Genomic DNA, 12,338 nt, shown 5'->3' with positions numbered 1-12,338 from the left:
ATCACTTTATTGCAGCTTATCAAGTAAACAATATATAAGACCAAAAGTGTTGTGACTGAGTAGACATGCCCATTTTATGTCACGAGACCTCCAACTGAGTCCGCTGACCGCATGGTGCCTATAGAGAGCGCTGGCGGCTGAAAGCAAGTGGTTTTTCTGCCCATATGAAGTCATTTTAAACAACCCTACACCACACTGTACAGAGTCCAGCTAAAGCAGGGAGGCTGCACAAGACACGAGCAACGAAGACTAGAATCAAAGTAATGAGCTGGAAAGTCAGTCATATGAAAATGGACAGAGGACGCAAAAACACAACAGCTGAGAATATCCAAGGTTAACAAAAAAAATAATCACCTTTAATACATACTTTACTTCTTAGAATAAAATCTTAAATATTACTGCTTTATCTGGTTAATCAGGATACTTCCCTTCATTTTAATTCAATCTCCTTCCTTATACAGAGACTATTTTTATTGCAGATTTTAAACAAATTTTATTGTTTGTTTTTTTTCAGTCTTTTTCTTCTCTATGGCTCCCCTCTTTGGCTGTGATCTTTCTCTCTCCTCCGCTTCTTTCTCTTCAGCCCTGAAGATCCTCTTCTTCTACATCTTTATTTAACTTCTGTACCTGCTGCAGAGACCAGAGACACGTGATTTGGTAAACAAAGGAAAACTACGTGATTTCTCGTGTGATAAGAAGAATGACACTTTGATAGCATCTCTCAAACTTAAAGTGACAGGGCTTCACAAAATTCAGTTTGTGTACAGCTCAATATGGCATGTAGAGGATCAAAGGTCTTCACAAGCATAAAAACATATTAAAACTACAAAATACAAGCAATGCATCAGAAATGCATACATATAAACAGACACCTGCGGTCTTTATAAGACCACCAAGGTAAGGGTGGTCAGCTGCCCTAAATTAACAGTTTTGTTAGTTTACTAAAATATTTTTTAATATTTCTGGTCTGGTTAATCAGCCTTTATACACAAGCCCTTTAATCAAAATGATATTTTTGATGCTAAAAAAGAAATATTCTTGTCATTCTTGTATTTATAAATTTACTGTTTTACAAAATAATAAAGCACATTATTACTTCAAATGGCAGTTACTTACTGAGGACTTTACTTACTTTTTTGTCAGTACAGTTATTTTTTTACATTGCTGAACAGAAAATTAGCTTCAGTGTTTCATTGTTGCCCTCACTTAACTTTTGACTTCTCAGTCAGGTCTGGTGTGTTGGCTCAAATTAGAACATGAACTTGGTTAAACCCCCCAAAGAAATGTAAAAGCTTTACAGATTTGTAAAATATTTGTGTTTTCTTAAATTTCTTAAGCACTTTATCCGTAAGCAATACATAAAATTAAATTCTGCACAAAATGCTGTCGAATATAAACAGAGAAATATGAAAACAAACAAACAAACTTTGACACGACAGAAGTAGGAGGCCAACATGATACTGACAAAGACAAAATGCACATGCTCTATATTTACCAGACCACTAAATGTGGCTGAGCTCACTCGTAGGCTGTATAGCGATCTATTATTTAGTGGAAACATTAGCTAAATGTCTCATTAAAAAGGTGTATTTTAAGAACTGCTTGAAATTATTGTTAGACTTAATATTTGAAGGTAGGTTCCAGAGTTTGAGGGTTTAAACATAAAAAAGCTACATCCCCAATTTGTCTTCATAAGGAGAACAAAGAACAGTTTCACAGTATGACTTTCTTTCAGAAATATAAGCTAGTTTAAGAAGTTTAAGACAATTTAAGCCTTTATTTACAAGGGAGAGCATTTTAAATGTGGGGCTTACTTTATGAAAAAGTCGCTCTTATTATTTATAAGCTTCATATAAACATGTAATAAATTATTTTGGAGTTTATTGCAGCTCTAGAGGAAAAAACTACACATAATGCTAACAGTAAAAGAGGTTAAGAGTAAAATCTGTTGACAAAGGGAACAATTAATACTCACACAGACCTTTTATCTGCTTACAGCTATATCATAAAGTGCTAAGAAAAAACATTTGTTTAATGTTTATATAATGATTATAAAAGTTAACCTTGGTGAGATACAAAGTGATCTACTCACCCGCTCACGGTGATCTCACGAAGAAAAAAACAATAAACAGAAACCTCACACAGATCAACACACTCAGGGGTCTCCCCATACAGAAGTCATGATACCCAATGCTTTTCAATTTGATTTTCAATGAATGAGTAGTGAGGAGACCCCGGAGGTCACAGTGAGTCTGATAACAGCTTGAACACATTGAAATAACAACAAATACACAAACAGACAAACAGTCTCTACACAGCGCTAGCTACACACTGCAGTGTGAGCCTTGGAATACCTTGGTTTAGTTACAGGTTAATGGTGATGGGTTGGCTGAATTTAAACTGGAAATGGACAAAAACAAAAGGGTTACGTGAGTTAATGATAAATGGAGAGAAGTGAAAACAGGCAGATTAAAAACACAGAATCAAACCTGATTGAATTAAAATGAAATTAGATAAAGGCTAGGTTAATTTTAATAAGTTAAAATATTAATAAATACTCTGAAAAGATGATGGTAGTAATGCATGAATGATTAAGTAAAACTATTATCTGTTATCTTAGGAACTGGGACAGATCTCTGTTTATTTTTGTTCTTGTGGATTTATAAAAGTGCTGCTTACCTTCAACGTAGTTGCGGGCGAAGAACTTCAGCACCTCATCAATGGCAATGACGGGGAAGGAAAGTTTCAGGACCACCAGCCACTGCTCCACTGACAGATGGGTCAACTTGAAGATCATCTGGAGAGGAAAAGAATGGAAGTCAGATGAAGCTGAACTCCATGGAGGAAATCCACATAAACTAGAGCTTCTAAAACAAAAAATATTTTCAAACTGAACTTCTGACTCACAGGGAGAGGGTCAACATAGATGATCATGAAGTGCAGGGACATGGACAGGGTCATGGCAGAGAGCAGCCAGAAGTTGCTCCATGGGGGCATGCGCACCAGAGACTGATTCTCAGACAAGCTTGAAGAGGAAGAAGAAGAAGAGACGTGAGAGCAGAATATATCTGTTGCATGAAGAAACCTCTTTTTTTTACAAGCTACATCCTCCTCTATCACATTCAAAGAAGTACCTGTTAAGAGCATTGCACATCTCAATGGTGACCAGTACAGACAGGGCCATGGTCATGGGAGGAGCAGCCTCAAAGATTTCACATTCCAGGCCTTCAAAGTCCTCGTTCTCATCGTGGCACTGCATGAAGTGTGACTGCACGGATAGGAAGTAAGATCAGTAAATGTCTACATCTGTGTTTAGTGGAAAGCAACAGGAAACAGAGAAAAATACTCACCAGCTGATAGTAGGTGACCCCGGGGCCAGTGGGGTCGTAGATGAACCACCAGGCAGCGCCAGCAACAGTGGCAGCACCGACATATCCTGTTAGTGTAGGTGGATCGTGTCAGTGTAGACAACTGTTGTACCTACTTTCAATCAAAATCCATCCAAACTCACCCAGTTCCACTTACCACCAATGGCCATGTATCTGAAAAACAGCCAGCCAGAGATCAGAGGCTCCTTGGGGGAGCGTGGGGGCTTGCCCATGATGTCCAGATCAGGTGGGTTGAAGCCCAGAGCAGTGGCGGGCAGACCATCAGTCACCAAGTTGACCCAGAGCAGCTGGACGGGGATCAGAGCTTCGGGCAGACCCAGAGCAGCGGTAAGGAAGATACTGAGGGAGGGTAATGGGACAGCTGAAGTTAAGCCAGAGACAAAAAGAAAGATGTGTAGCTGTACAGAGTGTGTGTCAAACAGGTCACTCACCAGACGACCTCACCGACGTTGGAGGAGATGAGGTAGCGGATGAACTGCTTCATGTTGTTGTAGATAGCTCTGCCCTCCTCAACAGCAGCCACAATGGAAGAGAAGTTGTCGTCAGCCAGGACCATCTCAGAGGCAGACTTGGCAACGGCAGTGCCAGAGCCCATGGCGATGCCGATCTCGGCCTTCTTCAGGGCAGGGGCATCGTTCACACCATCACCAGTCTGCGATTGGAGGAGATGAAGTATGCATTAGACAAACCAACCACCAGACAACACTTTAACACAACCTCTGTGTCGGTAACAGGTTTAGTTTGCATCCTGCACTGCTGGGCTCTTACCATGGCAGTGATGTCATCATAACCCTGGAGGAACTCAACGATCTTGGACTTGTGGGACGGCTCCACACGGGCAAAGCAGCAAGCCCTGCGCACAGCCTCGGACTGCTCGTGGAGAGGCAGATCATCAAACTCACGTCCGGTGTAGGCCCTGCCGGAGACATCCTCGTCCTCGCCGAAGATGCCAATGCGACGGCAGATAGCGATAGCAGTTCCCTTGTTGTCACCTGACACATGGAGAAGGAGAAAATGAGTGGAAACCTTGTAAAAAGGACAGTTTCCGGAGAATAAAAACAACTTTGTATGGTTGTGTATTAGCAGAACAGAAAGATCAGATTTTCTGATGATAAGAATGGTATAATAAAAAAGCTCTCCATGACACTAACCAGTGATCATAATGACACGGATTCCAGCAGCTCTGCACAGCTCAATTGAGCCAGTGACCTCCTTACGAGGGGGATCCAGCATACCCACACAGCCAACGAAGGTCAGGTCCATCTGAGGGGAGAAGGAAACAAATCAATCAAGTTTTTAAATGTTGTCATCGCTGTATCTCCAGGTTTCAGTTCAGTCAGGATGTCTAACCTCATAATCGGCAAACTTGGTGGAGTCCTCAAGGTTCATCTCCTCCACCTTCAGTGGGGTGTCACGAGTGGCCAAGGCCAGGCAACGCAGGGTGTCACGGCCAGTACCCCAGTCCCTGATGACAGCCATAATCTTCTCCTTGATGGCGTTGGTCAGAGGCACACGGGTGGTGCCGACACGCACATAGGCGCACCTGTCAATCACACCCTCAGGAGCACCCTAGGTATGAAGCAGGAAGATTGTAAAGGCGGCACAGAGACAAACAATTTCGGCCTGTTCTTTAATATTTATTCCATCTGCTACAATTTTATTTTTTTTAAAGGAAAAATGCAAATACCAACAGAATTAATTTTTTAGGAACTTCTACACCAAAAATCTGAAGATGTCAGCTTTAAGCTAATACATTTCAACTAAATCATTTTAACAGTGCAACTTGTAGTAGAACAAAAATGACTTATGAAAGATATGAGTGACTTTAAATCCAGAATTTTATTACATTTATCATCTTTAGTTGTATGTTGTGTGTTGACAGGGCAGCTTAGCTTTGTTGTAAAAACAGACATCGCAAGCAGGGAGTGAATCTACTAACAAACCCGGGGACACTGAATGCTCATAAGATAATTAGATGATTGCTATGTTGCATACAATAAGATCAGAAACTAAAGGTTTGAGACCATAACGTCATGAGAAAAGCGATTAATGGTGATGGATGATGTGCTTTCTCATAGACCTTTACACAACTGGATCAGATGAGTCACCCCCTGCTGGCCATTAGAAAGACTGCAGTTTTCAGAACCCTAGTCCATCTTTTATCCCAAACACTGTGACAACAGGTAAGAGTGAACTGACCTTAACAAACATCTTGGGACCACCATCACCTTTACCAGGAGTGCAGTAAACAGACATGGACTTCCTGTCACGAGAGAACTCCAGAGTGAAGTTCTTCTTCATGAGCTGCTTGATCACCTATTGATCGATATATATGTTTTTACTATAAAGCAATAAAAACTCTCAAACGTAACTTCAGCTCACTACAATGGTTTTCATCAGCGAACAGCAAACGTAAATCGCCTTCATTGCTCCACAAATGAAACGAGCTGACTTACTGAGCAGCATGCGTTGGCTCTCTCAATTCTGGACAGGTTCTTCACGTTTGAGCTGAACACGTTCATCTTCTCAACCAGGCAGCACAGGGCGGTCTCAGTAGCCTCACCGACCTTCTCATAGATCTTCTTGGACTACAGAAAACAAGAAATGAAGGAGATATTTTCTTTCTCTGCAGGTAGTAAAGTCGAATTGTGGCAAATAAAAAGTGTGGTTTTCCGATTTTACCTCGTTGTAGTCCAGAGAGGAGTCGTTGCACAGGGCGCAGATGGTAGCCAGCTCAACAAGACCGTCGTGTGAGCTGCAGTTGACCTTGGCACCACCCTGGGAACTGATAGGAGGAAATTGCAAACAAATTAGAGTTGGATTGTCTGAATTTGATTGGCTACACTGAACAACGATACATGGCAATAAAAGCCAACTTACACCTCGCCCTCTGGGGTATACTTGGAGCCAGAGATATCAAAGGCATCGAGGTCAACGTGGTCCCCATCAACAGTCTTGACAATAAACATCTGCAGGGGAGGAAACAAAGACAGTTTTTGCACATGAAGGAGAGTTCATGAAAGCTGTCTAAAGTACACTTTTCTTCATTGGTTAAAAACCCACCTTGGTCACACACATCTGGTTGGTGGTGAGGGTGCCAGTTTTGTCGGAGCAAATGACGGAGGTGCAGCCCAGGGTCTCCACAGAGGGCAGGCTTCTGACAATGGCATTCTTCTTGGCCATACGGCGAGTACCAAGGGCCAGACAGGTGGTAATGACAGCGGGCAGACCTGAGGGACATTAGTGAAAAACTGAGTGTGACAAACAAGCAGCGGAGTGGGAACATGTTGTTCTTTCACTGTCTTTTCTGTCCTCACCCTCAGGGATGGCAGCGACAGCCAGAGCAACAGCGATCTTGAAGTAGTAGACAGCACCACGGATCCATGAGCCTCCGTGGACGGGGTCATTGAAGTGGCCGATGTTGATGGCCCAGACAGCAACGCAGATCAGGGAGATGACCTTGGACAGCTGCTCGCCAAACTCGTCCAGCTTGGCCTGCAGAGGAGTCTTCTCCTGCTCGGTGGCAGCCATCTGGTCACGGATCTTGCCAATCTCAGTGGAGACTCCAGTGGCGACAGCCACACCAATGGCCTTGCCGGCAGCAATGTTGGTACCCTACAGAGGAAAAGCGAGGAAGAGAAACCAGGTAAGGCTAAAGAAATGAAAGGACAGGTGAGAGAAATAATTATCATAGTAACAGGATATACTGACAGAGAAAAGCATGTTCTTCTTGTCCTGGTTGACAGCTCTGAGGTCAGGAACAGGGTCAGTGTGCTTGATCACACTGACAGACTCACCTGAGAGTGAAATCAGAGAATTAACTCAAAACTGCCAACGGAGAAAGGACAGAAAAGGATGTAGTGGCTGATTTTCTTAAGACGCTTACCAGTAAGGATGGACTGGTCAACACGCAGGGTGGTGGACTTAATAGAAACAATCCTGATGTCAGCGGGGACTTTGTCACCAACTGTGCAAAGAAGAGAAGTTATCATTAACATTTAGTGAACTGTTAGAGAACACATAAATAACTTTCTTACTGACATTAGAAAGAAGTTAAAAACAACCATGGGGACTGCGTGTGAAAAACGTTTCCTACTTAATTATGTTGGCACCTCCATAACATCCAAATGACTGCAATAGTGTCAAATAGTTCAATTCATGTCACTCATTTATTAAAACTGAATTCAATCAAAGTGAAATATAATACTACCACCGCTAATACTATGAATAGCTCCTAAAATAGGCACCAAATGCTCAGACAACTTGCTAAATTTCTATACTTAATCCACGGATTTCATAATAGTGCAGAACTCTAAATGACGCATGCTTTGACTAATCAGAGTGAAGCACACATGGTGAGGGGGGGCAGGGCAGCCAGCTAGAGTGGCAACAGGTGTGCACTGACAAATTAACAGGAGTGGCAACGGCAGCGAGGGAAGAGGCGGTGCGGCAGGTGCTCGTGGGGGTATTTATACTCATAATTTCGTTTTCCTACAGTCAGCATGTTTTCGCTGCGGCGTTACTCTGTCGTGCCTCATTCACGCTGCCTTAAAAAGACACAAGGCTCTGACATCAACCTTCCTCGGGCACATCTATCCTGAACTTGTGTCTGCCTTTCACTCCCTGAATAGAAATGCAAGGAACTCAGTGGAAGCATCTTCACAGCTTCACTGTAATTAGACATCGAAGAGTATTTAATACAACAGGTTGTGAGTATTCCCCGGGTGAAAATATACACAGAGCCCCCCGACAGACCGTTTAAAAAAAAAAATTAACACAGACTCCCCATGTGGAACCTCGACATCTCTTACCAGACACTTCCACAATGTCTCCAGGGACGATTTCCCTGGCCTTGATCCTCTGCACACTCTTTCTGTCAGAGCGGTAAACTTTGCCCATCTCGGGCTCGTACTCCTTGAGAGCCTCGATGGCGCTTTCAGCATTACGCTCCTGCGGCAAACACAGACATAAACTCTCATTAAGAGTTGAAAGAAGAAAACGGGATCTGCTTAAAAACTGCAGACAAATAAAAGTAAAATCTTTGTATCAAAGGATACAGAGACACCACACGGATGTCCACATGCCTGTTCATCCTCGTTTGAATGTAAACTATACTAATTTTGTCCTTGGTCTGGCACTGGGCATGTCCTCTAAGAGGCTTTGAGTCATTACCCACAGCAATTACACCCGTTACTGATGTCACATGAGTAGGTCACATCTGTTATCTGATGTGGTCTGGTCCATATTAGGTTTCAGTAGAATTTTTATGGTGGGTTTTCTTTTTAGAGATGTTTTTTTTTTTTTTAATTCAGTGTGGAAAGTAGTGCAAGAAAATAAACTCATTTAGGGAAATGTGATCTGGGATGATCTTTGATTAGCGGGTTGCTAATGTCAGTTCTTTAGATGCGGAAAACAGAAGGGAAAGGAAGCAGCTGATTTCAACACTTGGCATGAACGTGATGACAGCAATGTTCCCTCACCGAGTGATGCCTGACAGCAGTGCCACACACTTATTGGCATGTATGAAGAAGAGCATGACTAAATGTCTGCAGTCCAAACAACGCCAGAAATAACGTGTTAAATATTTTAAAAAGTCATACAGTAATAATATTATATAAATGTTTTCATACTTGCACATAAGATCGAGTGAGCGCTGATGTATATTTCAGATTTAAGAGCTTGAAAATGCGAATTGAGAAACCAACTCTGGCAGTAACTGGAACCTGTGTGCTTTCTGTCATCAGTGTAATGGATACAGCTTATTGCTCAACGACCTGGGCCTCATTACTGACCTGCCACACGCCAACAACAGCGTTAGCGATGAGGATAAGAAGGATGACGAAGGGCTCCACGAAGGCAGTAACGGTCTCCTCACCTTCCTCGAACCAGGCCAGCACCTGTGGTGAGAGCATGGTTAGTGCGGTGGAGACAACAGTGACAGTGGGCTATCCTGCTCCTGAGAACCAGCGGGCCGATATCTCTTAACAACAAAATGCTTTTCATTTATTTTTCTTTTAAGCTGAACTAAAAACCTCTAACAAGTATAAAAGCTTGTACAAATGTGTACTTATGGGACTTTTTATATTTGTATGAATTCAGTGTTTTTATCTATATAAGTTGCATGATTAGAAAAAACCATGTAAACAATTTTAAAAAAAGAAAAAAGAAATGCACAATAATTTTAAATATATATCTACACAGACATTTTTTAGACCTTTTCATCATTTACATTTAGTCATATTTTGGTCTTTTCTTTTCCTGTACTGAGGCTTTTATTTTGATAATAGCTGTGTAAAAATCTTAATATGATTTCAGATTAATCTCAGTGTCCTAATAGCTCTTCACTCCTTCTGACTTAAAAGTGTCTTTCTAAGGAGGCCCTTCGTTCCTTCTTCAGGCCTGACCTTTCCCGAAGGATTCAGTTTCTCTCCTCAGCTTGGGGCTTTCTTAAAATAAACCCTTACCCCTCTGCCCCCCTATACTTCCTCGAGCCCCCCATCTCTCACTGGCTCCTCAATATTCGCCTTCTAAGGCCATCATGACAGCTGCCCGAAAGGGTGAAACTGGCCATAGCAATTAATACACCTCCTAGTAGACTTCCCAATTGGTCTCCCTCTTCTCAAGTTGTCGTCCTCAAAAATACATAGAGGGGCAGAGGGGATGGGAAGCTGTCTTGACAAAGTGGCCATAAAGTAATGCAAGTAACTGCAGCATGCTTGCTTTAGTGGACTGGTTTGTGTGATGGACTAAACTAAATGCAATCACCTTTTAAGTTGACTCTTAAGAATGTGTGAGGGGCCAGAGATTACATCTAAACATGTGAAATGATTAGCTGGATGTTATCTTAAACCTGAAGAGTGTATTCTTGTTAGTAGTGCTATTAAACTTGGAACCTGTCCACAAGTGTCAGTGCCTTGCTTCATTTGATGCTGCTGCTATTATGTCTACTACAAATACTACTCCTGTCACTTAAGCTTAAAATGCACATGACAGGAATAGCTTGTTTACTTACAAAGGAGATGCAGGCAGCCAGAAGCAGGATCCTGACAAGCAAGTCCTCAAACTGCTCAATGACCAGCTCCCAGATGCTCTTACCTGCAGGACAAGGACACAATCAGTGGATAATAATCACCTCATTAAGCGTGCATTAGAGTGTATTTGTGTGGTACAAGTTTGCACACTATGGTATGGATTTGTGATTGACCAACAATCTTCAGTGGCAAGTGTGATGCAATTATCTTGTGGTGATTAAATTACACAATCAAAATGCTGCCTGCTTGTTTTGACTGAAGACCTTTTGAGGATGAGCGTGACTTCAGTGAAGTCACGCCAGTCATTCTCTCTGGGTGATATCAGGTGTCTGGAAGCTCTTGTTCACATTTAAACATGCAGTAAATGTGTTGAAGGAACACTTACCCTCCTCAGCGGGCAGCTCTGGAGTTGGACACCAAAGTGAAGGAGGTGGAGAAGGAAAGAGAGCGGGGTGAAAAGACAGTCAGTTAAAGTGTCTCACGATCGTTATTAAACATTATCAGCAACATTATGATGGAATTATACAATAAATGTGCCCTCTAGTTCATAAAAACATCCACCTTTTCAAAATCCTCTTTGTGCTTCACATTTAATAACTTAAGCTCTACAACTCAGTGGCTTAATTAAAAACACATTGTGTTGCTTAATTATTTCAGGATGACCCAGCCTACTTTGATTTCCAGTCAAAGCCTGTAAAACCTCTGTGAAAGTGCTCGACTGCTTTCACAAAAAAATTAAATTAATAAAAATGTAATGACTGCTTACTAAGTGTTGTAAAGCAACGTCACAGTGAGTGCAGGAATATGACTGCTAAAATAACTGTAATACATTATTAAGCAACTCTTGCCATGTAATTTGCCTTCCTTGTAGTTATTGATTAGCAATCATATTCCCGATCACTTAGTCGTAAGCCGTCTGAGGACCTCCCCATTTGATCCGGCCTAAAATTATCCACACCTCTTGCTATTGCCCACACCATATATCACCCAGGAAGCTTCCTGAGCCATCACCTGTCTCTCTCGCTCTCCAGTCATCTTCTTTGGCTATCTTTAAATAGCTCTTCAAAGCCCTGAAAGTCTCTGCTTCTCAATGTCTCTGCATTTTTATCAGCTGCTGCGACTGCACTCTAAAAAAGCTTTAACCCAGCCCTGCTAACTACAAGCAAGGCATGAAACGCCACTGGTGTTGACTAAGGAAGACTTCCAGAACTTATCTTAGCAAAAGCTGTGGTGCTTTGTGGAATAATCTGAATGCAAACACTGAGATGTTTCATTGACAGTTACTACGTGGGGTTTTCTTCCTTCAGTAGGCTTCCCACCCATCCCCAATGCCCGAACTCTCACCATTGAAGCCGTATTTGTCCAGGTTCTTCTTGAACTGGTCAGGAGTGAGCCCAGTGTTCTCGTTCACCGAGAAGTAGGCCAGGCATTCTACCGGGCCCTTCGCGTGTGCGTTCTCCATCTTCTCTGGATAGACAAGGGATTGGCCGACTAACCGTGTCTAGCCGCGCTCTTTGACTTCTTTGTTGTTCTCTGCTGTTTTCACCCTTGGTCCACCACCCTCACCTAGACGTGTGGCACCCTCCAATTCAGGAGTGCTGGACTGACAGAAAGAGCGAATAAGTGCATGCATGTTCAGGGATTTATATGACTACAAGGCCTGTGATTGGTCGGGACCCAGTTATTACACGCCTCCAAATTCCAGCGTGTGTGCTCATGGTAAGGGGTGTGAGGGTGGAGCTCGGGGTGGAGCAATGGGGAGGTGAGATGGTGGACTTGGACAGAAACTCAGGAAAAGGCTTGGATCTGGAAAGGAGGCAGTGCGAGAGAGAGAGAGAGAGAGAGAGACGGTGCAGGGGCTTGCGGGGGAGTGTGGGTGAGGGTGGAGGCGATTTGTACCATGGATGAAAATGAGATC

At 42.7% G+C, this 12,338-nt stretch overlaps 1 protein-coding gene across 2 annotated transcripts; it reads right to left on the bottom strand.

Annotated features, from left to right (window-relative positions):
- On the bottom strand, window positions 1-12,023 carry atp2a1l (ATPase sarcoplasmic/endoplasmic reticulum Ca2+ transporting 1, like). Of its 2 annotated transcripts, XM_084937764.1 has the most exons (24): window positions 11,765-12,023; window positions 10,806-10,823; window positions 10,402-10,484; window positions 9,182-9,286; window positions 8,201-8,339; window positions 7,276-7,356; window positions 7,101-7,186; window positions 6,707-7,004; window positions 6,453-6,619; window positions 6,270-6,358; window positions 6,072-6,174; window positions 5,846-5,977; window positions 5,589-5,705; window positions 4,740-4,958; window positions 4,541-4,652; window positions 4,158-4,381; window positions 3,821-4,041; window positions 3,526-3,728; window positions 3,351-3,436; window positions 3,135-3,268; window positions 2,908-3,025; window positions 2,680-2,797; window positions 2,355-2,400; window positions 1-630 (listed from the first exon to the last, which is right to left on the bottom strand). In XM_084937764.1, the coding sequence occupies exons 1-23, from the start codon at window positions 11,880-11,882 to the stop codon at window positions 2,396-2,398; spliced, it is 2,976 nt and encodes a 991-aa protein (XP_084793890.1). In that variant the 5' UTR covers window positions 11,883-12,023; the 3' UTR covers window positions 1-630; window positions 2,355-2,395. The 2 variants fall into 2 exon arrangements, with proteins under 2 accessions (XP_084793890.1, XP_084793889.1); XM_084937763.1 differs by lacking the exon at window positions 2,355-2,400 and having other exon boundaries at window positions 2-630.
- Between the last annotated feature and the right edge of the window lie 315 nt (window positions 12,024-12,338).

This window comes from Perissodus microlepis, chromosome 8 (genome assembly GCF_051167445.1).
Source record: "Perissodus microlepis isolate ML-2025 ecotype Zambia chromosome 8, ASM5116744v1, whole genome shotgun sequence".
Lineage (NCBI taxonomy): Eukaryota > Metazoa > Chordata > Actinopteri > Cichliformes > Cichlidae > Perissodus > Perissodus microlepis.
This window is presented reverse-complemented; position numbering and strand designations above follow the sequence as displayed.